General features: G+C 39.8%; 2 protein-coding genes across 4 annotated transcripts; one reads left to right on the top strand and one right to left on the bottom strand.

Moving 5' to 3' along the window:
• Positions 1-14707: 14707 nt before the first annotated feature.
• LOC117140467 (cysteine-rich motor neuron 1 protein) lies at positions 14708-27305 on the top strand. 2 transcript variants are annotated; one of them, XM_033303413.1, is made up of 4 exons: positions 14708-14991; positions 16223-16396; positions 25528-25994; positions 26050-26590. In XM_033303413.1, exons 2-4 carry the CDS (start codon positions 16345-16347, stop codon positions 26488-26490), a joined length of 960 nt encoding a protein of 319 aa, XP_033159304.1. In that variant the 5' UTR covers positions 14708-14991; positions 16223-16344; the 3' UTR covers positions 26491-26590. The 2 variants fall into 2 exon arrangements, with proteins under 2 accessions (XP_033159304.1, XP_033159303.1); XM_033303412.1 differs by having other exon boundaries at positions 14709-14991; positions 25528-27305.
• Positions 19779-22126, bottom strand: LOC117140469. 2 transcript variants are annotated; one of them, XM_033303417.1, is made up of 3 exons: positions 21561-22126; positions 20819-21154; positions 19779-20164 (listed from the first exon to the last, which is right to left on the bottom strand). In XM_033303417.1, the coding sequence occupies exons 1-3, from the start codon at positions 21657-21659 to the stop codon at positions 20006-20008; spliced, it is 594 nt and encodes a 197-aa protein (XP_033159308.1). In that variant the 5' UTR covers positions 21660-22126; the 3' UTR covers positions 19779-20005. The 2 variants fall into 2 exon arrangements, with proteins under 2 accessions (XP_033159308.1, XP_033159307.1); XM_033303416.1 differs by lacking the exon at positions 21561-22126 and having other exon boundaries at positions 20819-21480.
• Positions 27306-27344: the final 39 nt, after the last annotated feature.

Below are 27344 nucleotides of genomic sequence, written 5' to 3'. Positions count from 1 at the left end.
ACTTTAACCTCATTTGCATTAAATGAATTTTGATAAAATATTAAAATTCTTGTTGGGAAATTGATATATTATGCATAGGAAATCTAATTTATTACATGTAATTAAGATTTTTAATGATATCAAATATAAATCCTTCCTTTTCTATAAATACAATATCATATTTCAAACCTATTAGATTTATAAATTTGAATTATTGGTATTTATTGGTAGTTTTGTAATTTAAAACTAATAGGAATATTATATTATTGGTCATAAAGTGAAAAAAAAATATGATTTTGAGCGAAAATAAGATATTACCCCACACAGTTCAATATTACGAGGTAATTCGGAAAACCCTAAGTACTCCATTAGCAACCAAAGTATGCAAAGTTGACCACATAAAAGGGTTTATCCTAACCAACCGACACATGTGATTGTCAGAGTCAGTATGCCAAGTAGGGGATTTACATTGTCTAGCCACGGAGTTTTTGGCGATGATGGTGGGTGGTTGGCTTCGGCTCCATTCGATTGGATTGGATTCGATTGCTTTTCTTCTGCCTTAAAAGCCCGCCAGCTGTGCTTCACATGGGCAACCGCGGACTGGCTACCGTTTCCACGCGTGTAACAGACAATGGCGCCAGCATCAAAAAGCTGACAAAATGTAATTGTTTCATAGGCGCAAAAATGGTGTTCGGGGTGCTCCATCAATAAAAACCAGACCGAGGCGAACCGGATCGGATCGAATGGGATGGGATGGAATCGAATCGCTTGGGGAACGGGAAAAAATGCCTCGCCTGAATGTTAATTGAAATATGCGTATGACTGATGGACGGGGACATTCGGACAGCAAAAGAGGCTGAGAGAGGACATCTTGCCACGCAGATGGACACTCTCTTAGTTCAGCTTTCACAAATATTGATTGATTTATTGATTGAAATCTTCGCAGACAGTCAGTAGCAGCGACAGCATCTTCGTTTTGTGCCAGCTTTTCTTTGCCTTTCGCATACATACAAATTGCCTGGCCCAAGTTCGTTGCCTAAGTCATTCGTTTTGATGGCGCCCAGTGGCGAGCTGAACTGAACTGGTAACTCCTAAAGACCACAAGCACAGGCACACGCATACACACGCACCACAAATAAAGCCAAACAATAAATAATTAAAGCAATTAAAAACGCTAAAACAAACATTTAACAAGCAGCGGCAGTTTGAACAAAAATATTCTGTTTTCTTTCACCGCTTTTTACTTTTTTTTGGCAAATTTCAAGGTGGAAAAGCAATTGCTTTGAATGGTTAAGTCAAAAGATACCCTATACGTCAGATTTTGTTCTCTACACATTAAATAAATACTTTATGTATATTTGGTACCTTTTGTATGATTTCCGAATCCTTTATAATTGTATACGAACATTCCTCAGCAACATCTCCATTAATTTAATGAAATTAAAGCCTGAAACTTTATCCACCACAGGTCATACCCTTGATACCCCACACGCAATTCTTTTACAAAATCGGTCTTATCTTGGCCCCAAATCGCGTCTAAATGTTGCACATTTATCAAAGAGGCCCAAGACCAACCACCATCACCCAAAAAAAGGTCAACGCACAGTTATAGCCAACTTAAAGTTGGCTTCTTCATGATCATCTTGTTACAGTTGGTGTTTGTTTTCACTCGTTCTTTTTTTTGTGGACAGACTTTTTGGCTCGCTACAAACTATTTCCGCTTGCCAAGTACAAGCCCAAAAAAATAGTACACAAATATTCGCAAAATTCACATAGAATTGTTTTTATTTCGCACACGAAATCTAATTTTTCGCTATTTTCTGTGGCAATTAAAATGATTCCGAGGTTCGCGAAACCAAAGCAGACACGCAAAAAAAAGAGAGACAAGAAAAGGAAGCTCATTTGTTTTGCCAGAGAATCATCTCCAGCGGAGTTGCTATTTGGCCGAAACCTTTAACTGTGCCTCGATATGCAAATAAGTTGATATACAACATAATTAAATTTCATTACAGCCAAACGCGCTGAAAGGAACTGGCTGACTCTGGCCAACCTCTTGGCATGTAACAAATTGCCGGCAATTAGCGAGGATTTCTGGAGTGGGTCGAGGATTTGCCGTTTTTCTACAGGGCCTGTGGATATAGGTGATCAAGCTGATGAAACTGCTGTGCTGGTTAAACAAATGAATCTTACTTGAACCTTGTCTAATTATACCATACTCTTTAAGCCCTAATATTGTATTTAAGAGTTAGTAAGAAGCTAAAAATCCTACCTGCATTTCAAAGTGCCCTAAACCAGCTCATCAATAAACTCCGCTCCAAAACCTTTGGCTGTCAGCATCTTGCGATAAGCTAATGTTATTTCATCTTTCTCCGATCATCCCCGCCCACACACACAACGCAGCCCCCGTATCCGATCACCTCGATCCCGTCGCTCAACAAAGGGGGCCACCTTTTAGTTCCAATAATTTACCAATTAATCATATTACTCAACATCTCCTTGGCCAAGAAAAGCAGAAGAGCAGCGCACGCAACTCCGGAGAATGCTGGAACCTGAACTTTGGGGCCTGACAATAGGTGCTGATTGCTGTGCCCCCTCCAGAATCGGGAATCTATATGTATATACGTGCTTATGTGGGGAGTATCTGTAAGGAGAGCCTGCATGGTGACGTGATAAATGATTTCGATTAGTTTGTTCTTGTAATTCGACGCCTATAAATGGGTCTATGATTGAGCGCAGACGACTTCGTTTACGTCAGCAATGTTGATGTCGCCTGTTTCTGTTGCTGTTGCTTTTGCTGCACCCTATACCTATATAAAGTGTCCCCACATCGGATCCCCTGTAACCCCATCCCCTGCTGTCAGTTCTCCCCTCTTCCACTCATTTGACAAATTGTCTATAATTGAAAGATTAGCTTTCCTCGCACACGGCAACGGCAAAAGCAGCAGACAACAAGTTGACGATGGGAACACGTCGCGGCGACTCGGTTGAAGTTCCACAGTCTGGTTTTGGCCACGTCTGGTGTTCCAGCTTTCCCCCTTTCCAGCTCAGTTTTCCTTCTTTAAAGTACACGGCGAAAACTGGTTTAAGTTCTAAGTTTCCGATTAGCCTGGCCTTTTGAATAACATCATTTTGAATACATTTAAGGCTGAACTTATCCCTTATGATAAATAAGTTAATTTTTTTGCAATATGATTATTATTTTTTCCAGTGCAGCCCGAGTTCCTTATCAGTTGGCTTGCATCTGCTGGCTGATGCAGGGTTTTATTAATCAAATTCACAAAATGGTTTTAGGGCTGTGCCAAGTAGGTGGAGCATGTTTACATAGACAAGTGCCTCGGACTTCCCCCTTTGCCACCTCGCTGTGTAATTGGAATTGGTGTGAAATTCGCGTGCCAACCGGGAGGATGGCAGAAGGTGTGGTCCCCCAGGTGAGCCGAGAACGGAACCCCTAGAAAGAAGAACCAAGAGGCAGGAATTAAGAATCGGGAACAGGGAAACGGGAGAAGGGCATCCGACGCAATGCCTTTGTAATGCCTGAAACATGTCAGCGCAATGTGATACCTTATCGCTGTCAATTATTCAACGCGATCCCCGGATGGTGGGGTTTTGATGACGGTGATGGAGTTGGAACGCAAAGTGGCGAAGTGACTGTCCTCCCTTGGGACATTCTAACAAATTACCCTCTTAACTATAACAAACCCAAATGTTGAAGTGAGAAATGCAGGCCGAAGAAATGCTGGAAGTTGGGTCAAAAATGCTAAGTGTTTTAAATGACACTTTCCTGAACAGCAAGAAAATATATAAATATTTTTTGACTTTTATATACATTTTATATTTTAATTAAATACATAAATGATAAATACTTAATACACATTGAACAATTTAAACCACGTACCATAATTGATTTTTTAATATTTTTTTATATGTTTTTAATTTGGCTTAGTTACTATAGTTGCACTTTAATTTAAGATATCTAACTTGATATATTTGCAAAAAGGAAAAAGGTCAGAAAATTCCGGCAACCATTTCCCTTTAACTATATAATCAACTTTGATATATCTAGGCAAGCGCTGAAAATCACAATAATCAGCATGTGCATTAACGCCTAATTGCACACAAAATATGAATAAAATTTATGAGTGCTGCCGCAGTACAATTTCAGTTCGATTCAATCAGCGGATGCTATACAATTTTGTCATAAATTATGCGGCTCGTTGCACTAAATCAACCAAAGGAATGGCGGAGGGCGGGGTGCGGGTGTCGGATAAAATGCAAAACTAATTAACACTTTTATTGCGACTTCAATTATGCTAAAAATGCACAAATTGTTGGATTGTTAAATCACGCCCCTAATTGCCCATCGCCGCAACAATGAGGTGGAGATGCTAAAGTTGATTGCCTTAGGTCATGGCAGTTGGGTTTTAACTGGTGGCCAACTGTGGCTTATTTATATCCATGTGGCTCAGGAAAAGTTTCGCTTTTAAATAAATTGTGCGAACAAATGAAATGTGGAAAAATCTAGAGATTTCCCCCTGCAAGCACACACGCACACACAAACAATGGGGCGACACCTGCTGTTCAGGCGATAATTTATCATGGACCTGCTTAAACGCACATCCATTATCAGGTGTGTTACCCAGACTCCAAGCACCCAGCTCAGGACCGCAGATCGGAGCCAGGAGAACCTGGGATCTGGGCATCTGGGCATCTGGGCATCTGGGGTTCTGGGTGTCTTGGAACCCGGTCTTGCCTTTCCTCTGCCCATTGAGCATCTTTTAAGCCTTTAATTGAACAATTTGTAACAATCATGCGCACAAAATAGCGCAACAATTTGGCTTAAATAGTTTTCAATGAAGATGCAACTGGCGAAAATTATTATCCTCGATTAAAGTCTGGCCCACCAAAGAGAACAATAAGCGATGGACTCAGAGGGGTGTAATGTCTATATTTGGAACGTGGAAACTGTTTTCCCATTGCCTTGCTGGGAAATCGATTGCGAAGTTTCCGTTTTTAATGGGAAAATGTGGTTGAAATGTGTTTTTTTCCAATTTTAAATAGAAGGGATAGAAAATTATATTATTAGTTCCAAAAAATTATAAGTTCTTAAATTCAAATGTAAGTAATAGCAATAAAAAACTCTTGGAATCGCTGTAAATTTGGCTGCTTACTACCGCTGACCAATTAAAAAAGTAGATGCCAACCCAAATACTTTCTCTCGGTTTTTCTTTAGTTGTTTTTTTGATCCCACAGAACTTCCCACAGCCAACAAATACAATCTCTGTAGATCATCAAAAAGTAGACTTTGTTGCCGTTTGGTATAAGTAGCACAATCAGCTCATGAAATTTTAGCGCCAATCCGCAAGAATCCTCCTCGCCTTCAATCCGCACATCACATCATCCGTGGCTGCAGCAGCAAACAGCATCGGCATCATAATGATCCGGGCTAGTAATCAGCACCCAAGAACAGCCAGAAGGAACTCACCTCGAACCGGAGATGAAACTTTACACTGGAAAGAAAACACACCACCTTTCAATTCATTTATTAAAGTTATATATTTAGCAAGTAATATCTATTTTTAATCTATATTTCCATAAGAAGGAATTTTAAGTGAACAAGATCTTTCAAATCAACGCTTTTCTGTTTAATCTTGGGAACAAATTAATATCTTTTTGTGTATCGCAGCTTATATAGAAAGATGCTTATCAGCAGCAGACAGGAGACGGGAGATAGGAGACGGGAGACCGAAGACTGAAGACTAAGCACTGAAGACTGTGGACCGGCGACCGTTGACTGCAGTTTGGCATGTCAACTTGGCAAGGGACCTGCACCAATTTATGATCGACAGAGGACCAAAAACAAGCGAGCAACAAGTTTCGCTAAAACTAGACAGAATAGGAAACACCCTGGAGAATATGAAACATCTTGAATGAATATGGCAAATAGAAAAGTAATAAATGAAACACAATGAAGTAGAAGTATTCTAGCACATGATTTAGGGAAAGCAAAGTTACTACTTCATAGATAGTTTCCATTGTAATAAAATCATATTCCATGAAATGCATGATACCTTTAGGTGAGAGTATTAACAAGATGCCAGGATCCAGCCCGAAACAGAGGCAATGGGGTGTTGGCATACAAAAATGATAAATTCTCATCAAAAAATATTTCACACTGCGGGATATCATCAGGTTAAGATCAAGATCAGTGCACTGCACTGAAAGGAGAGACGCCACGAAGACATACAACCAAAAAAAAACACAGAAGACAGTCTTAACAGCAGCAGCGCCATGAAAAAATGCCACAAATATTTCGAAATTATTAAAGATCATGCAAAGACCAAAGGAGATTTTTGAAAAACACGCGCCCATTTTGGCTTAATTAGTGAAACAAGCCCGGCAACTGCGAGTTGGACACGATCTGGGCACTCCTCTCCCCCAATCCCCATTCCCCTGCACCCATCCCCATCCCCATTCCCGTCCCCTTTTTAGCCATGGAGATGGAGCACCGTCTCTAAGTCGATTCGATCTTGATCTCTCAAATATCGTTCGGCTAATTAAAATTTATATATTTCAGAGGCGTATAGTTTCTCGTTTGAGAGCGTCATCTTGCCCGATCTTTTGTACTACGTGTTTTCACCGACTGAACCCATAAATCTTGTTGATAATATGATTTTATTAACTTTTAAATAGGCAAAACATTTGGCGCCTGTGCTTGACTCACCCAAAAAAACCAAAAAAAACCAAATCCATTTTTAAATGGAATTCATTTAAAACTGAAGTCGTTTTGACAACCAAATTAGAGTACATACTGTGTTATTTGTTTTTGCCTCATCCGAAATATCTTCGATCTTTTTCATCTCGTTTTTTCGCCTGCATGTTTATCGGCATTCGGTATGTGTGTCCGTAAATTTGGTTGAATTAATTAAGTATGCAAATGTTGTTTTTAGGAGCTCTGCTTTTTGCGGTACTTGCCACGCACCACCGATCAAACGGAATCTGGGCCTCCGATTAACTATATATACATATATATATGTTTAAGCATCAATATATACACGGAAATTCCTTGTGGCGTTATTTTTATGAGGTGAGCTCATAATTTTCGCTGTTTTGCTTAAAGTCAACGCCAATCGAAATTGGCCTTTTGGGTCAAACCCGAAAGTGATTAGCGTCTAGTTTTTTGCCCTTTTCTATTAAGTAGCTGCCAACAGATTAGCTTTATATCGGAAATTAGCATTAAGAGATGCAAATATGCATGTTATGTCATGGAGCAAGAAACGAACTTATTTTTTTGTATGAACTATTCATATCAATCATTCCAAAGTTGTATGTCTTTTCTACAAATGTTGTCTTTCGTCGATCACCTGTCGCTTGGAATTCAATATGGGATCGAAATCCATTTGGCTTATGACACAGATGACACAAAGTTGCATGCATAACCCGATTTGCCTCATTGTTTGCGTCTCAATCCATGCAAATGCCCCCCGCCCAAACTGTTGACATGTGTCAATTATAAATGTCTCAACTTACAAATAAAACCGCATGGGACGGGCTTGGACTAAACAGCTAATGACACGCATAGCCAAAGGAACAAAAAAAAGAAAAAAATAAAAAACAGCTCAGAAATGGCAATAAAACAAGGCTGGTCGAGGACAAAAAGGCAGATCTTCGGCCCAAAATAATAAAAACATGTGAAATATGTTCGGGCAGCGATACGATGCGCCTATGCCGATTTTGCAGATTTTATAGCCTATTAAAAAGGCTGAATCATTAAGCGCTCTTCGTTTTGTTTTCTTTCTGGCCAGCATACATATAGATACTACCAGAGATCCCAGAGATTCGCCAGCGGACTCCACCGCATCCTAATTGATGTTAGTTCATAATTTTCCTTTGGAAAATGTAGCAATTAATTGCCGCGCCAATAAAACGCGTCGATGCCCCACTGTGCCAACGACGAACATTGCGCAATGGGCGCTGCAAAGGCCCCCTGAGCCCCCAATCCTCCTAAACCCCCCCGAAAAACCCCCAGCGATCTGTGGGCCAATAAAAGTTTACAAGACAAAGCCAAAGCACGTCAACCCAAAAAAAAAGAAAATAAGAAAAATAGCTTTAAAATGCCCAAACAAAACCATCAGAGGAGAAAACAATTTGGTCAGCTGAAGGAAAAACGCCGATGGAACTTGAAACCCTTGCCTAGATTCGCATTGGAATCGCTCTTTGAATGTGGGAAATTACACGAAAACCGTAAGTGCAATTTGGCAGTGGTTTGCGTTTCATTTACATTCTTTATGATAGTGCCCATAAAATGTTGGTATTTGCTGGATCCATTGAAATAAGCAGTAACATCCACTCCCATGTAACACTTAAATGCTTTGGGGCCTTAAATTGTTGCAGGCATTTGGGATTTTGAAAAGGGGTTTCATATGCACACACATATGATGGTATGGGTCAACCTAGAAATTCCTTATATTTTAAGGTGGGATGCATTCATTAAATGATCGAACAAATTGATTTTTAGTTTTAAAGAACATTTAATCGACTTTAGTAACAAACCACATATCACAAATCGTTAGATAAGCTAAAGTAGGTGTGCTAATAGCTCACCTGCCTCCCAGGTTCCTTTGGTTCCCTCCACCTGCTGTCCACATGTGTATACTATACACAGAGTATATGGAGAACAGACCCACCGCTGCTTCTACTAGATCAGCTTCTTTCGAGGTGATTTATTGAAAATTAAATTTTTCACCAACAGAGGTCGAGCGATGCTAAAAAAATAAATAATCGCAAAAGGCAACTACCACTAAAGTTTGCAGGCGGCAGCAAGTTAATTATGACTGCGGTTAGCCAGGCTAAAATATAGTGGTAGATGTGTGGGTCAAGGGAGGGGTGGTAGGGGGATGGGGATGTGGATGGGGAGGTGCTGGTGGTTCGAGATATGGAGATGGAGAGTTCCACAAACAAGTGCGCCAGGTTATTTTGCTGTTAATTAGTCTTACGTGATGAAATTTCATAGCTGATGGGTGGTGCCCACATCTCATCTCTTTCTATACAAGTCAGTCCGTCTCTTTCTGCGGCTTACTTAACCCCAAATGGGAAAAATCAATTTCCAGGCCGCTATTTAAATTAAAGGAAAATTAAAGAGAAGGTTGAAAATTGCACGAATGTTTGTGAAGGGAATACTCGGAGTTATTTAAAAAACTTTCTGCATTTTAAATTATGTCTTAAGTTTTTAATATTTGTATGTTATATTAAATGCCTAAAGTAACAAGTGGAAAGTTACAGTTTTATTTACATCTGTAGCAATATACACCGACTGTAAAACACCCTCTCTTTCCTTTATTATACAAACGTGCCACAAACAAATTGTGCACAATTTTCACCAATTTACAATTTTATAATGCGCAATTGCTGCAAAGTGAAATGGTAGAAATACAACGGCAGAAAAACTTCATTAAAGCAAATATTGCGAATAAAATTTATGTTGCCAATTTAAATACATAGAAACAACAACAGGCGAGTGGAAAAAAGTAGGAAAATAATAAAAGAAGGTGTAAAGACTAAAAGGCTGCAGCCAAGCCAGCAACAACAACTAATCGAGCTGGTCATCAATTGACCAAAGCCAGGTAATGGTCGGTCACAGCCCAGACTTTTTCCGATTTTTTTCAGTTTTTTTCAGTTTTTTATTATTGTTTTTCAGCCAGTCTTTCAGAGAGACTGAAGACCCGAGCCATCGACGATCGATCGAAACGACAACGCGCCCATATAGACGAACTGAAAAACGGAAAAACTGAAAAGAGGAAGGCCCAGTGCAGGAGAGCTGGAGAGGATCAGGGGATCATTGGGATCAGGGGGATCAGGGGGATCAGGGGAGGAGCAGCAGCAGCAGGAATCGGGAGGAGGACGATCGATCTTGGCAGCCGCCGCCGCTGCGTTAGATGATGCAGCAGTCGGTCCGGCAGCCAAAGCAGCAGTCCCGGCGTCACCCGGAGATCCCCCACCTCGAGCCAGGGTCCAAAAAAGAGTAAAATAATCAAAATAAATAAATAAAAGCAGAGGGGGTGAAGCGGGCAGGAGCTGAGGGCGGGTGGCCACAACAAACACAGCCACACACACACGCAACAAAAATCAGTTACAGTGCAACCAAAGTGAGATAACCCCAATCAAATCAATATGGAAATGTGCAGACTACTAGGGAAAATCATACCTTTTGATTTAAGACAAACATTTAATTAATTAAAAAAAATTCTTGAATGCTTCTAATTGACCTTAAACCTTCAATTTACGATCTTAGCCACAAAAACTATATATTTAGTATTTAGATTTGTATTTTTATTGAACTGTATATATGAATAATGGGACTTACCTTATGTTATAAACTTAAGAAAAAGGCCATCAATGCCAATATTATACTTTTTTAAATAATTAATTAATATTTTTGATAAGTATAAGGAAGCTTTAATTTATACCAATCTGAAACCTTTAGGAATAATATTCTTTGCCTTTATTATTTTAAAAATAAAACAAATAAGTTTTTTAGCACACTCTGACCCACTGTAAATTCGATTTGCCCCGCCCGCCGCCATCGACATCATTTGGCACATGTGAACACCGAAAAAGATGTGCCCACCGACCATTTGGCCATCCAGCAACCATGGCTCGACCATTGACCACTCCCGATCCCGATCCCGTCCAGCTCCGCGATCCGCGCTCCAGCCCAGCAGATTCGCACCGAGTTTGGAGTATGCGAATCCGCTTGACCGACCGTCTGTCGAATATCCCCGTATGGGGCGAGTCGACGGGCGGCCGATTCACCTGTCGCGTCGTTTTGTTTGCCTTTACGCAAGGTGGGGAAAATGGATGGTGACGGCGGAGGGGGATGGGGTTCGGTGGGGAAATGCAAACGGGTCCGCTGCTTTACGTGAAATTCCATGAATTTGATCATTTCGGTGGAAGCGTATTAGATATTTGGCATTTCGGCTTTCCACTGACTGACGTACAATGCCAGCAAATCGTAAAACTGAAAACGGAAGATTGGCGCAACTGGGAAAATAAGAGGTCAGCGCACACACGTGACCCCAAATGATCGATGGAATTGCCAGCAGAGGAGTCTGTCTGCCTGACTGTCTGTCCGTCTGTCTGTGTGCGCAAATTAAATGGATTATAATTATTATGCATGCCACGGAGCCAGCCCGGCTCACTTCCATTGTCAACCCATGGAACGGCCAAGAGGGCAAAGTTGTCCATCGGACAAACCAACATGTTGGGCCTGGAATTGATTTGGCCCGCAGCCACTATTAACAGCAACAGCAACGGCGCGTCGGATGCATCTGTGGCCAAAAAAAGCCAGTGGAATAACCCTAGAGCCGCTTGCGATGGTCGGCGGCTGCAGGCGCTGCGGATGACATCAGGTGCAGCCACAGTGGGCATTGCCTAAGCGAAACTGCACTCAGCGAAAAATGTGACCAGTAAATGCAGACAATATTCCATAATTCCATACTTATAAGTAATGTGTAAGTAATAAAATATATATTCAAAAAATATCTAAATTGCCAAGCGAGCAAGTATTTAGTTTCAGTTATCTATCCTAATATAAGATACTAACTAGACTGGTATAGTTAATTAATTAGATTGGGAATTAGTAGTAGCTTCTACAACACCTGTGAACATTTCTTTTGGTGCAGTTACATAGCCGCAAATGCTCAACTTCAACTGTGTGGCTTTGGCGAATTCCTGCGGACATTTTTGCTGAGCTAAAAAGACACAGCCAACGAGGCATGTAACAACATAAACAACAGAATACTATTTGGCCTTTTGCACCTTTTTGGCATGAACAACTTTCGGTGCTGGGCTGGCAGGAGGAATCTCCCCGGGATGAGCTGTGTGCGCCGCGAGAGATCTTTATTTCGGGTCGAGGCGGCGGCGGCCGATCGACCAAGACGACAACGCCCCGAAAGACACAATTAAAATTTCACGCTTTTTCGGAGGGAAGCGGATGTGTGAGCGTCAGGACCAAAAAGAGGCACCACCTAGAAGCCACTAACCCCAAAAAAAACCCAGCTTGACCATATTTGGGCCCACATTTTAGCCGGCGAGCGAAAAGAGTGCGGCGGCATTTTCGCTTTGAGCCAAACCCAGGAGCAATCTTTCAGTTGTGGCGTTGCACTCGCCACAAAAATGTCCTATAAAGTGGGAAATCGCCGACCAAAACCAACCTCTTGACCCCCACAAACACACTTTAATTTATTAAAATTAATCGTATTACTTAATATTATAGCGACAGAATATTTCATTTTTATTCGAGATTATTGAAAATAAGAGCTAAATATGACTTCAAGATGGATAGGGACATTTTAAATTATATTATGTAAATAACACGTCTTTAAATTCGTTTTAAAAAGCTTTAAGTTAAGACTAATTGCTAAATTAGTTCATCAAATTGCTAGAATATTTTTTTATTTAAATACTCCTATTTATGTCACAGCTCGTAGCCTCGCCATTATTTTCTCGCACCAAACAGTTGTATTTATTCTGAGTGTTGCAAGTTGGAGCGGCGTTGCAACCGCCACGCGTGCAATTTGCAGTCGACGGGGAATTGCAGCGGCCCCTGAGCACAAGCACATCGAATGGGTCGCAGTGGAGTGGAGTCCGCTCCTCCAGAAAGTGTTAATTAGCAGCGCGCGTGCTAATTACCAATGCCAGTTGTGAGTGCACCAATGACAGCAGCAACATCGGGAACAGCAACATGCAGCAGCTACTCCAGTGGCAACAGCAACTTCAGCGGCAGCAGCAACTTCAGCGGCCATAACAACAAGAACAAATGGCAGGCGGGAAAATGTCTACTTCAACGGCGCCACAAATGCTTAAGGATGCGTAAGTTGGTTGGGCGAAATTTAAATAAATTCGAATTTATACGGCGTAAGATTTAAAGTATTGAAATAACTTTTGATCCCACCAAATTTCTTAAGTATTTTTATACATTGGAAGAAACAAATATTGTAAAAGTAAAATGGCGCATTGCAAATATTTTTGGGATTATTTTTTTAAATCAATTATTATTTAATTAAAACAGTATGTTTTTGCCAATAATGGGATTAATTATAGTTTTCGGTTTAAAGCTTAAAGTTAAGCTTATGCTTTAGATGCAAAACATTATATTTACATTCTAGCTGAAATTTAAATTATTTACACTTGAACCTTTTTCTCATTTAGCAATTTATTCTTATTATTAGGTCATAGTACGGTTTTCGAATTCGTACGAATTTTTCGACTCGTAAAACAGGCATTTTTGTCTGGCCGTAATGAACAGTATTTGCCTTTTTGATATAAAATTAAATTAACAAAGTGTCGTACACATTTTTCTTTGAAAACCATTTTATCATTTCATCCAAAAAGTATGCTGCATATATTTAGTGTCATGCTCGGAGTTGCCAGATCCGACAAGGAAGGTGATTTTCCATTTCTGGTTGCTCTGTTAGTAACAGCGACGCTTATCACCATTTCACGCACCAACATCATGTTAAATAAACGAAGAGAAAACGCACAGTTACATGTGTATTTAAACAGAGAGAAACAAAATAATGAAAATATTTGCCAAATCGGGTATAATTTGTTTCTTAATAAATATGTTAAACTTGGCTGTTTTTAAATGATAATTGTACTTAAGACAATTAAACAGATTAACTCACTTACTTTACTTAGGTATTGTTTAGTTAAGAAAAAAAATAGCTTACAAAACCAACCAGAAAAGCTTTAATATACTCTCAAGTAGTGCTTACACTAGAGATGGGTCACTGCACAAATGGCGAAACCCGAGTTGTATCTAAGTCTAATCAACATTAGAGAAATGACACGACTATCGCATTTAAATAAAATGTATTAACAGCGTACGATAACGTACTTTTTAAAATTGAAGTGGCATTTGATTTTGGCGGGCTTTCTTCGCGGCAAACTATAAGTGGCTTAAGCTATATGGCAGCCCAACGGCAGATCGTCGTATAAAATGCTAAGAAAGGTACTTTATACTTGGTAAGCCGCCGATTCTTGTGCGAGAAGTGGCGTAGTAGTAGTTGCGCACCCTTTCTGGCTATTAATAAAATGTCTAATTGATTTTTAACGCATATCCTAGAACCGTAATTTAGTAATTTGTCAAATTTGGTTGCCCAACTGCTCTGTTAAATAACAGTGCACCCTATTAACATTTTACAGCACGCCACAGCTAACAGTGTTAATCGATATAAGGTCGCATAAAATAATCGATAGGTCACAACGAACGTATACGCATTATCGCGTATACGCACTATAAACAAACCGTTTCAATTTTATAAAGCATACGAACAGTGGTACAACGATTCAAAATTCGGAGTGCAAATAAAATAAAAAATATACAATTTTTTAAACAACACCGCATAATAAAGCACACAATAAAACCCATTGCAAGTGAATATAAGAGGCATAGGCAATATAAATATAAGTAACTTAGCTTAAATTTAATTAACAAGTAAAATGAGTAGGTATACGACAAATATAGATCAGTCTGATTAAATAAAGTAAACGCTTCGCCCATTGTAATTACGCATTTAGCCAGATTTATTTGCCCAACCGTACACAAGTAAAAACAAACCAGATCGGAAGAGAAAGACAAAGAGAAAATTGCACTGAGTGCCAAAAAAAGGTGAGCGAAATGAAAAGAGAGAGCGAGAAACGTAAATAAAAATGTTCAATTGGCGAACAACTCTTTAGTTTGCTGGAAACCTCCACTGTAATCGGTTGTGTGCTGTGCTCCAGTGAGAAATACCGGAACCTCACATATTTATCACCTTAAAAGCGGCGTCTCAAACAAAACACAAATACGCAGCACTGCGAAAAAGACAAACAACGGGACTAAACCAAAAATAAAAAACAACTAAGAAACAACTAAAAAAGCTAGAGACCAATTGGACAGACAGGCGGCCAATTGAAAACAAATAATACAATGAAGTTTTATTTTTGGATCAGTTAGACTCTCGACAAGTAAAGGTAATACCAAATCGAGTCCGAAATATATTCATACTCGTAATATGCGTAGGCCAAGCGACCTAATTTCGGCGCTAAGTGTTTCCCCTGGCTTTATGCCTATTTTTTCTTGTTTCTCGCTGTCTCGATCATTTGGTTTGGTTTCTGCTTTTGGTGTTATTTTCAATGGCCACTGCGAAAAATATGTGCTGCAAGTGCGAAAGATGGAATTTCATTCGCTGCTTCCTTTTTAAGATCCGAATAAACCGCGGGCTTAGCTCTTTGCCTAATAACATTTGAGGGCGAATCGGTCAAATGCACTTTCAGATATGCACGTGTCGGCGGACATTTTGTTTTGGCCACCACTTCACTGGCTTGCAAATACATAAATGGTCTATTATTATCTGTGATGTATCTTTTATTGTCATTTTTTTGTTGCGCGTAGAAATACTTCGATAAATGTAATAAGCGCAAATAAATGCCCAAACTGCAACATAGTAAAAACTTGATCGGAAACGTATACGTTTCCCAGCCATTGGAAAATGCTGAAACGCTGAAATACAGGAAAAACCCATAAGCGCCCATTCAGCATTATACTTTTGGCCCAAACTGTGTGGTGTGCATCGGCTTCGGCTGTCCATGTGCCTGCGACTTTTAGTACGTACAGTACATATGTGTGTGGTATCAAAACGAAGAGTTATCAGGCAATCATATGGCATATGTTATAACACACTTATCGTGCGAATCGAAGAAAACAACGCAGGTAGCGTGTTTGAGCGGTAATCAGTGTACTTGGCAACTTGGTTACAACTGCGTGGTAAGAGTGGTAAGAGCCTTCAAATCTCAGCCAGGAGACTATTGTCAAAGACAGAAGTAGAGAAGAAGATTAGATAAAAGTGCATTTGAGGAACAAAGTGCGATAGATTACGCTGCAAGTGGTTGAGGTATATATGATGCAATGTCAGATTAAAGTAAAATATAGATTGTAAGGGTTATGCAAATAAGATTAGATACATTAGATGAGAGCGCATCTCGAGACAAAGAAGAGAGGAACCCGAGTCGAAATATTATGCAGTTTACTTTCAACCGGTGCGCTGTTCAGTTCCGCGGCAGAGAAAGTAAAAAATATGACGTGCAGTTGCGAAATTAGGGATTTGAATGGAGAGCTGGAAAAAAATACATTAATCATAAGCAATTGCCAATCCAATTCAACTAAACTAACTAATTTCCGATTTTCAAACCTCTTTCCTTTCAGATACTTAGTGCAGCGCAACTAAAAAAAGAGCAGAAACACGCATTGAAAATTATCACAGTCAATCAAAGATATATATACGCGTATATATATATTTAATCAGCCTTAATCAGACTTTGAACGAAATGGCCAAGTTAATCACAATTTGCCTCCTCCTGCGGATTCTACAATCATGTGGTGAGTGAATAATGCCGAAATTAGTTCATCAATGATGTGAATCACTGCCCTCGGATAATTCGAATATTGTTTTTCCATTTTTGTATCTTTTGTTTACTTTGACCCTATTGAGTTTGAGATACTTTCCATTAAAGAAAAAACAGCGGTGGAATGCCTACGTCACGGCAGCAGCCTCATGATTCTATATATATCGTTTCGATCCTGCTCATGACGCGTCGAAAACTATATATATCTATATCTATACATCTGTAGCGTCGGTTTTGGCCATATGCCATATGCGAATCTCCCCTCCTTCTTCTTCTTCATTCTGTGCATAGCGATTTTTGGGTTTGCTTCGTTTTTTCCTCCCAAAAAACACATGTTGATGAGCCAATTTTCTGGTTTCTGCCTTTGTTCTGTTTTTGTTTTGGCTTTATTTCCGAATTTCATTGATAATTCAAATGGCCCGCGTATTATCTAAGTTTGTTTGTATTTTCGGTTGTATTTCTTTGCGCTTCACTTTACATTTGTATTTCGTATTTTGTATTTTTTGTTTTTGGCGCATTTCTCAAAATATTGTTTATTTTTATTCGATTCGTTATTGTTTGGCTTTCGCTGGCGTATGTTTTTCTATGAACCGAAATGACCTTGATAGTGGATATCGAAGGCTATTGCCTAAACTCAAAACAATATTACCTGAAGTGCGTCACAAAACTTTTGACGAGGGAATCCAGTAAGGAGTCTAATTTATTTGAGAATGGTTTAAAATTTTAAGAATATTTTTCGGGAATTCCAAGAAAAGTTGGTTTGATTTTGTCTCATAGAAATCGCTTCAAAAAATCCCACAATCGTATGGCAATCAATGCTTACGCGTGCAAATTGATTACTTTAAGGCATATATAAATATCACTAATAAATGGACATGGCAAAGTTATTAGTTTTATTTGCAAATAGAAATCTGCAAATACGCGTTCGCATGGCAGATAGCACTATCGCACACGGGAACATTATTTTATTTCTGCAAGTAAAGCCCCTATTGACTTTGTGATTAATGCTGAAAATAGCTGGGGAGCACTTTCCACTTGCACCCACGCCAAAGGCCGATATAAAGTATTTCCTCGCTCCACAAGTGCAAATATTTATAGATATCGCGGTGGGAACATGTGTTAATCTGCTGAAATCTAATGAACTTAACCTTGAGTTTGGAGTGGAGTAGAGTGGAGTCTTGATTTCTTTAGATTTTTCGTTTGCAGTCCAGGAGTGGCAACGCGCACTTTGTGTATGGAATTCCATCTTAATCTGCGGCGGCTCCTTATCAAATTGCCACGAACGGGTGACAAACGACAGATAGTCTGTTCTACAGCGTGTTTGTTACGTATGTAGTACATAGTTTCCAAACTCACACAGACCCATGGAGACCAACTGGCAGTTGTTGTTGCCGTGTTTGCCCAGCGAATTCCATCTAGATGAATACGATAAGTGAACTTGGAGTAGCCAGAACGAAGGCGAGTTTGAGTCGATAAAGGAGTACATATGTACATATATAGCTTTCTTAGGCCAACCCCATACTAAATACTGCAATACTATTCCATTACCTGATGAAATTGTAATCCGCATTTCGTGCAGAAAATTTGACCAAAAAAGTGAAAGTGCACTTTTTAGAAAATGAAGTTATGAATTAAGAAATCAAGCAGCAAAATAGGTAGTTACACCAACTAGTTACTGTTAAAAGTTAAGTGAATAAAATCACATCTGTATAGTATGGGGTATAGTTAAATAATATAACTTGCACCTCAAATATATTATATTTTTGTATCTTCTAGAATTCATTGAAATATTCTGAGTGCATTTGCTTCCGGCTAAGCACTGAGAAAGCGGCTGGCTGACTAACCCACTAAGTGAGCCATTTAGGGCTATATTTTTATACCCCTCAACCAGTTACTAGGGGTGGCTGGCATATTTTGGCCTAGAAATTCCCGACTGTACTGGTTTGGGTTATGTCACCAAACACCCGCCATTCCAGACTTTCTGTTATGGCAAATGCAAATGCGAATGAAAATGGAAATGAAAATGGGATGTGGGAAATGGGAACCGGGTGGGCGGAAACACCGTTCCTTTTGCTTAATGGCTGGCCTTGACAAAGGTTTTCCTCCTGGCCAAGTCAACGTTTCTTTGGCATGGCCAAAATATTGATGACCAATTCGGAGGCCATAAATGATGGATGAACCTTGCTCACTCGACTTTTTGCGGTGTGCTGAGGAATTTCAGATGAGCGAAAGAGTCTGTGATCATGACATTGCAGACTGATCTAGTGAAAGGCGAATGTTTATATTTTTAGGCTTTGTTTTGCTTTTTTTTGCATCTTGATAATCGCCGTTCTATTTACGCCTTGCTAAATATCTTCTGTTGGCCACGCTCACGTCATTTCTTAATTTGATTGGCCAGCACTTGAAAAGGGGCCTGAGCTTTCTTAATCTATTATTTTTCTGCACTCGCATTATCAACAACCGAGTGTGTTTATAATATAGAAACGAGTTGGCCATTTGGATACAATTTAATCTAGTGGCCAAGCGTTGGGAAATTCGCATTGAAATGCCTAACACATTACGTTTCCCACGAGCAAGGTGACCATTAAAAAGTAATTAAATTATGTAATATAAAGTATTATTTTAATACACATCATTTAAGCAGTGACTGCTGTCTGCGTTGAACATTTAATGTTTTTAGCGACGTGCGAGCCAGTTAGCAATCCATTAAAACCAATTAATTGATAGTTTTCGATTATCGGATTTTGGCTAGAACTAAGAGCTTTTAACGAATTATGATAGTAGCCCAACCATTTAAATAAACAAGGAAGAATGCTGTCAAGTTGCCCGACTATCAGATACCCGTTACTCAGCTCGAAGTGTGCGCGATAAATTTCAATATTTTTTGGAAGATTCTAGCGGACGGACAGACAAACGGACAGACGAACGGACAGACGGACATGGTCAGATCGATTCGGCTATTGATCCTGATCAAGAATATTTATGTATATACTTTATAAGTCGAAAGATCTTTACGAACTTTTTAAGGAATCTAGTATATCCTCTTACTCTGCGACTAACTGGTATAAATAGAGTGCAGAAATCAGTGAATCCCCTGGATGAACGTATATCTTCATTTTAATCTGATTTTCGATACCAGCCAAAGTTCGTAAGTTATGGATGAAGCTCTGGTATTTGTTTTTAATTAACAGTGAAGTGCAGAAATCAGTCAGCCAGCCTGCTGCAAAATTCCTCGACCATGAATCATGGGTTTTCGCAGAAATCTGGATCAAAATCAAATCTAAAATCTGAAAGTCATGACAGTGAAATCGGTCGGGTTCAATGGCGAAAATAGATATTCATTTATTATCCACAAGTCATAACTATTTCACCTTTAAACCAAAGCCAAGTGGCCCAGATAGGAGTCTAATCTGAATGTGTGCCGACGAATGAATCCCATGCCAAAGCTATTAGTCATTCGAGTTAGTCATGGAAACGCACAAGTACGAGTATATATCGATGTACATAGGTATTTGCCGCCGGTTTATGTGATTTTCCTTATATATACATTTTTTTTTTCGTGCTTTATTGAAATATTTTCTCCTTACGATCGTCTCATCACCTCGGCATCCACACTGGCCCGGATCAGACCCATATTCCTGCTCAGCTGGAAGACCAATTTCGTGTTGAACTTCATGTCCGGCATGTAGGCCGGAAAATGATCCGGATTGAGTGCAAATCGCGTGGACGTATAGTTGACATTCTGCGGATTAACATAAGATATGGAGGAAAACCTGCTGGTTAGCGAATGAAAATGATATTGGCCACTATCGATTTGGGTTTCATTCGGCGAAACCGCTCTGGTTTTCTCGTTTAATGCGCACTGGATTTGTTTATTTTATTTTGTTTACTTTCCGTTTTTTAATGATAGCGTTGTATTTTCGAACAGCCGTATAGATAGCTATGTTTATTTGCGAGAACATTTGACTAATTTGTTGCTCTATTTGCGCTCGGCTCGTAAAGATAAAGATTATGGGAAATTTTCATCAGATTTTGACTTTGAGTAGGTCAGCAAACGCTTGGTGTTTGTTTAATCAGGTGTATAGGTTACTAATGGCTACAAACATAAATATTGGGAATATCATTGAAAATTATTGCTAAGTGTGGTTCTAATCATCTGAAATTTTGAGAATTTTTAGTGATCTACCATTAACTTTTAACTTGACTCTCCTTTTGGGTAACAATATTGTTAAAAAGTGAATATAATTATAAATATTAACAGAATAGTGAGATATAGATATAGAGGACCGAATCCAATGCGATATGTAAATGAGATTTACCACTTTCCCGCATTTGGCATTGCAACTTGACTTGGTTTGCCAATTACGCAGGATTCAAAACCACTTTTTTAACTTACCGCCAGTAGGGGACAGGCATCTGGATAGTTTCCCGATTGCAAGAGTTTGTGGAGCACGGCATTCAGGATGCGGTTCTTGCTGCGAAACTCAATCAGGTGGCAGCCATCCACTCGAGTCTTCAAGAGCTGCTGAAGCAGACGATCCTTTCGGTTGGCGATCTGGCCCACACTCAGCTCCACCCACATTTTCGTGACGGCTCGGCGCAGCAGGAGGAAGGTGTTCAGGAAATTGCCCTGCTTCTTTGGCATTTCCACGATGTCGCACTTAAAGATCTCCGCCGTAGTGGGGTCAATGACCGAGCAGTTGATGTCCCTCCAACGTATCTCGAAATCGCGCTGCAAGTGGGAGGCCATTAAGCAAATGCGCATCATATGTGGAATCCATAAACCTAGGGACTTAGTCACGCCGGCTACTTTTGGCCAGGAAAAACGGAAAGTGCATTTCAGTTTGTCTACACACTTTGCCATTTACGTAGGTTGTTTGAATGGAAAATTATTTATGGATGCTTAAAAAATGGATATATCTTTGAGTGTGCATTCCTATTTAATGGCCTAAAACTTTTGTAAGACTCTATTTTTACATGAATTCTACACTTTCATTGTGGTTTTAAAATGCAAAACCGTGTTGCCTACGATTCTGCATTTGTTGAATATTACTAAAACTTATTTTATGAGGAGTTTGTCTTCGTTTATATATATATGAATTCCGGTTTTAGATATTCTAAATCACATCTGTACGTACGGTTGCCAGCGATGGCTGCCATAGAGTCGGCACAACCAGACAGCATACTATTAGTAATCCCCTCAGAAAGGCGTCAGTCATCATACTAACGATGGCCATCGAAAGGCACACATTGCGGCCCCAGCAGTGCAGTAATTATTAAGAATAATTATTGTTATTATTTTGTATAGGAAACATATAAATTGAATATCGCCGCACATCTGTTCGTTCTGTTCGTTCGCTCTCATTTGGCATTATTGGTTTTTTGTGGATCCAAAGGGGGAACTTCGGGTGTGGAGGGGGTGTGGTTTACTGACATTAATCAGCCATTTTACGCCAGGCCGTATAATTTAATTGTAATTGTGCAATTTGTACAAAATAATGCGAAATAATCAACGCGGGACATCCGTACCCCATTTGCATATGAAATGAAAGTGTAAAGTCGGCTATATCGCCCTGCTTGTTTGTTTTATTTATTTTAAATTTATCAAAATGCATTCCTGCTGCCTTGGATTCGATAAACAGTGTTACTTGTCAAACAAAATGGTCCAAACACTCGTAAATAGCACATAACTCATTTGAAAGAAAGCGAATTAGTTAATTTGGAGTTCCATTTGGCATTTGGCATTTGGCATTTGGCTTTCAGCTTTCCCATATGGCCGACTTCAGTTTGCACTTATAATTAATGATGTGCGGCTGAATATATATATATATACATTTGGCGTTCGGTGGGCAGAGCCACTACCATAATTGATCTATAATTAAGATAAGGCTTACTACGCCTGTCGCCGCCGGCTTAAACGGGACCAAAACGCAGAATATGTTAGTCAAAAAATAGAAAGCATTACTTTACTTTTTTACTTTTTTACCATTTGTATCAAATGGTAGAAGCAGAAGGAAGCCAAGTTAATGGCTAATGACAGTGGGTAATGGCTAATGCCAACCGTGAAGTGAAGTGAACTCTCTTAATTGGCTGCTATGCGGAAAGCGGGCAAATCTGGAGTGACGAACGATTATTTGCTCTACATGGTGGCGATTAAATGAAATCGCATAAATTACGCTTACTTAGGACGTGTGAGAGGGGTTCGCAAAAAGATTGATTGCTTTTCGTTCTGTCAGATTGAAGGAATTTTCACAAAGCGAATAAAAGAAGAAATACATAGTAGTAGTACCACTGATTAACGCAGGTCTGATGTCATATTGTTCGTTTTAATTCGGGTGCGATTAAATCACATCTGTCATAGTTTATTTTCATTTTGAAAGCTTTCTTTGTTTACGATCACAATAGTCAGTGGCAGTGCTACGACTACAGTTAGGTTAATAAACTAATTAACGCGGGAATAAGCTGTATTTAAATGGAATTTATTTTTTAATAAATCAAACACGCTTGGCCGATTTTCAATTTGATAGAGGCACATTTTTTGCCATGAATTACATTTGATTGAGTGGCTCCACTGGTAATTATTCAGCTTATGATTTATTTGATTTGCGAACGCTTCACTTTGAGAACTGATGCTAATTAGAACCATCGCATAAAATGTATCTGAGCTTGGCCTTTAAAAGATGGTCCATCTTATTCATTTTCATCCTAGATTTAATCAACACTTTTCCGTGACTCATTCGTCACTGTGATTCATGGCTAGTAAATCTCGGCCAAACAATTCGCTGTCTTCCTGGTTTACGGGTTACTAAACTCGCCGCTTTATGAACACCTTAATGACCAAAAATTCGCTTAAAATGTCATAAAATGTACGAAAATATTATAATTCGCCGCAGAGAATTAGAGTCGCCATCAGCAAATTATCAAAGAGACACTTTTTCAATGTTCACGGTGATTGACGTGAATGGGCATGGTAGAAATAAGCGGAAAATGTCAAAATAAATAGTTTCTCGTTTGTTTGGTTGAAAGGTCTGTCTGTAATTACTCCATCAACTGTTTGGTCGCTTGTAACGGCCAACATCTTGGGCTCTGTCGTACCCCCACTTTCGAAAAAGTCGACATTTTAGATAGTGGTTAAAAGTAAACGTCGACCTCCTCCCCTTGGTTTTTTGGTTTCCTACGAGTAGTGTAATGTTCGCTTTGTTTGGTTTAAGTAACTTTGCATGTCAGCGAGCGTGTCAGGAGAAACAAAAAGCAAAAATAAGCGACTGCTAATTGCACTGGAATTTATTTTTGCCGTGTCTGTATCTGGTTTTTGTGAGCTGCTCCTCAGCTTCCCTGCCTGAATTGCATTTTTGCATGCCGGCCTTCGGCTGTAGATCAATCAAAAAGAAATATGGATCGCCTCGTTCGCAGCTTCAAAGTATCCGTATCTCCACATCGCAGTGTCTGTATCTGTGTCCCTGCGTATCTGTATCTGTGGCCCGACCGGTGACGTAAGTGGGCAGTAGCACTTCTGCTGGTGCTCCCCTATAAAATCATCATAATCGCAACCGAAACCGTAATGATCATCGTCGTCGCCAGAGATCTCCGCTAATGAGCCCCGACCCATTTACTTATGAGGCGGATATGTGCTTAGGTAATTTGCATTGAATTTTTGTAACCTTTGGAACCTGGACACCTTCCCCAACCCACTGCCCCACCGTCTCATGTCTCGTTTTTTTCTTCGATTTTTTGCTGACCCAAGAACGATAAAAAGTTACCACTATCCGCGGGGGTCAATAAACCCGCCGTGCAAAGCAACAAATAATTAAATACCCAAAACGAAGAAAGCAAAGCGTTCTTCACTGCACATGGGCAATTATTATTGACTAGCTAAGCATTAAAACGAATATACAACTCTTACTAGAATCCAGATTCAGAATGAATTTTTTCCTCACTAGCAAAGGTTGAGTTATTTTTGTGGGTCTTGCAAAGTTGGAAAATATCGCTAATTTAAAGAGAGAAAAACATTAAAAAATGTAGACCGTCTTCATTCCGGTCTCTTGTGAATAGAAGCTTCTATCTAGATAAGTAAACAGCTTCAAGGTATTTGCATGATTCCTATCGATCCAACACGCACACTTCCCTGCCGTTTTCAGCGCCCTTCTATGCGCTTCTCAAACAAACGAGTACTGTCACGCACACAGAACCGAGCATATGAATAATTGCCCCGTCTGCTGGCTGTCATATAGATCGCTGCGACCTGATAGCCGAAGAATAAAGCCAGAACGACGAAAGCAACAACTTATATCTATTTTAAATTACGTTCAATTAAATGCGCTTCACCTACAAAGTCTGCGACAGTGACGTCAATATCGAAAATAATTGATAACCTTCGATCACGATCGGGAAGAGATTGTAACAGACTTGCTTTGATGGCTCGCATTTGTGTAACAAACTTTACCACCACACCACCTAAACTAATAATACTCGCAATTGGGGCAATATTCGTTCAATGAAACGACCGATCCATATCGATACATTGAGAGGGGGCTTCAAATCTTTCGGGTTTGTTTGGTGGAGCACTTGTACTATATGTCTACTTTTTTTCTTCACACTGTTATTGTTCTTCTTTGTCATTCCCGTTTTTATCGCTCTGGCGCCTTCTACCCCCTTTTATACATAATTCAATGATAAAATGTCAAAAATCAATAACAATAAATAAATGATAAACGAGAGTGTCACTCCCGTACTTTGTATTCCACCAAAAATAAATATCATTCCGTTTGTTTTGATTGGATTCCTGCTTTTTCGAAGAAGTTTCCTATAAGTGTGCCTAATCAAATTGCCATTTTTATAAATTTACCTCTGGCTTTATTGAATAATTCATAGCTATTTGGCTTGCTGGATGGAATGTGATTTTCAAGATCGATCTATATGTAAATATTGAACTTGAAGGGCATTCAAATCAGAACGGCATTTTTTTCGATCTCCTTGGAGTATCGAATTTCCGTTCTGGGTAAGAACATGGTTGCTTTCGATTTTACAATTTTGCAATAAGTATATAATTTAAATATTTATTTAACACAAAGCGCTAACCAATACTTCATCTTTTATTGATTGCAGCTATGCCCATTATTGACCCAGATAGCATAGATGAGTCCCTTGCGTGTCCACCGTGTGAGAATGACTTCCCAATCTGCTACAAAGTGATCGTGGAGGTGGAACGGGGCAATGGACTGCCCGGCAGCTGTTGTCCTCGCTACGAGTGCCTCGATGAGGAACCTGTCTGCGATGGTTCCAAGAGGAGATTCTATAAGAACAAGTGCACTGTGTGCGATCCTTGCGAACCGCTGGCCATTCAGTGCAAGGAGATATGCCCAATGGAAGAACCCGAACCCATTTGCCTCTCTGACAACAATGAGTACCACAGAAATGGCGATGTTTGGATGGAAAACAATGGTTGTACCACATGCACGTGCGAAGGTGGATATGTCACCCGTATTGCCGTTCAGTGCAATCATTATTTACGGTGCAGCAATCCCATTCAGGTCAAAGGACAGTGCTGTCCGGTTTGTCCGGAAGAGCTGGGTGTGAGTAGCATTATCTTCGACGATAGTACTCACAAGTATAGAAACTCCACTTCAGCACCGATTTCGGACGAAAGCGAATCCTCCAGTTCAGGGTGGAGCTCCACTGTGCCAACAGATACTTCTGATTCCGCTTCGGACACCAGCGGTTCACCCAATAGCCCATCTACATCATCTGAGCTGGTCACGCCGACTCCGAACACAAGTGATTTATCCAGTTCCACAGAGAAGACAAGTACGGACTCGAGTTATGAACAACTTGGAGGATTTGCCACTTCCGAGTCGCCGGATCTCAGAACCGACTCAGAAGAACCAGATACATCAAGTTCTGATTCTCCGACTGAGACTACCACAAATCCAACCACATCCGAAGCATCAGCCACTTCCACAGTTCCAAGCACTTCAATGGAACTTCCCACTGCAACAGAAGATGGTATCACCAAAATGGATTTTAATGCTGATGACAGAACACCGCAAGCAATTGATGAGCCCACCGTGATCTTAGTCAATGCAACTAACTTTATATCAGTGGTGACCGATAATCCCATCACGAATCAACCGGCGGTCGTGGCCCCCGAATCCACCAGTCAGATTAAGGATCTCAGTATGGAGATCCAGCAAATAACATATCCCTACGCAGAGGTGCCCCAGGAGCGCATCCAAACCGATTGGCCCTTGGAATGCGTGGTCATAATGGGCTTTGTTATACTTTTAGTGTCGATATCCCTTTATGCCATCGTGAAGAGATATTCGAAAAGCAAAAAATACCATGCCATACCATTAAATCCAGTTCGAAAGCTGAATGAAACGGAGAAAACGAAGGCGGAGCAGAAGTTGTGATTCCTGCACAGAGAGAAAACTATAGTTCCAGGTTGCCATCTCAATTTATCAGTTCGTTTTTTCTCTGTGTGAATTCCATCCTCCTGCAGACTGATTTTTGATCTTAAAAATTATACCAAAACAGTGGATGAAGTCTGCATGATAGTACTACTTAGGAAAAGAAACTATACTTTGTCGTCAGTCCAGAGATAAGCACACAATTTGATCTTTAAACTATGCTCAAATCAATAAATAAAGCGATTAGGTTTAGCGGTAGGAGTTAAGCAGTTAAGGAATACGTTATTAATTATAATTGGAAAGTATTAGTTTGATTGTAAATTATAATTACTGCACACGCAGAATTGTTGCATTAGAGTGATTACATATCAAACGCTCGCACTCATATAATTTTAAATTATTATACCCAAAACTCATCAACTACATTCATTCCAAAGCATAAAAAAATAAAGAAAAAGAAACCAAAGCTAAACGAAAGCTAAAATGTGTTTGACAATGGGAGTTCCTATTTCAGTT

This window comes from Drosophila mauritiana, chromosome 3L (assembly GCF_004382145.1).
Source record: "Drosophila mauritiana strain mau12 chromosome 3L, ASM438214v1, whole genome shotgun sequence".
Lineage (NCBI taxonomy): Eukaryota > Metazoa > Arthropoda > Insecta > Diptera > Drosophilidae > Drosophila > Drosophila mauritiana.
The sequence above is the reverse complement of the archived record's forward strand: the minus strand, read 5'-3'. Positions and strand labels throughout refer to the sequence as shown.

Bases quoted from the DNA above. Each gene is read 5' to 3' on its own strand.
- LOC117140467 (XM_033303412.1), top strand. From the start codon at position 16,345: ATGGCCAAGTTAATCACAATTTGCCTCCTCCTGCGGATTCTACAATCA. The intron at 16,397-25,527 runs GTGAGTGAATAA...TATTGATTGCAG, and splicing joins GCGGATTCTACAATCATGTG to CTATGCCCATTATTGACCCA.
- LOC117140469 (XM_033303416.1), bottom strand. From the start codon at position 21,286: ATGGCAAAGTGTGTAGACAAACTGAAATGCACTTTCCGTTTTTCCTGG. The intron at 20,165-20,818 runs GTAAGTTAAAAA...GTTAATCCGCAG, and splicing joins ATGCCTGTCCCCTACTGGCG to AATGTCAACTATACGTCCAC.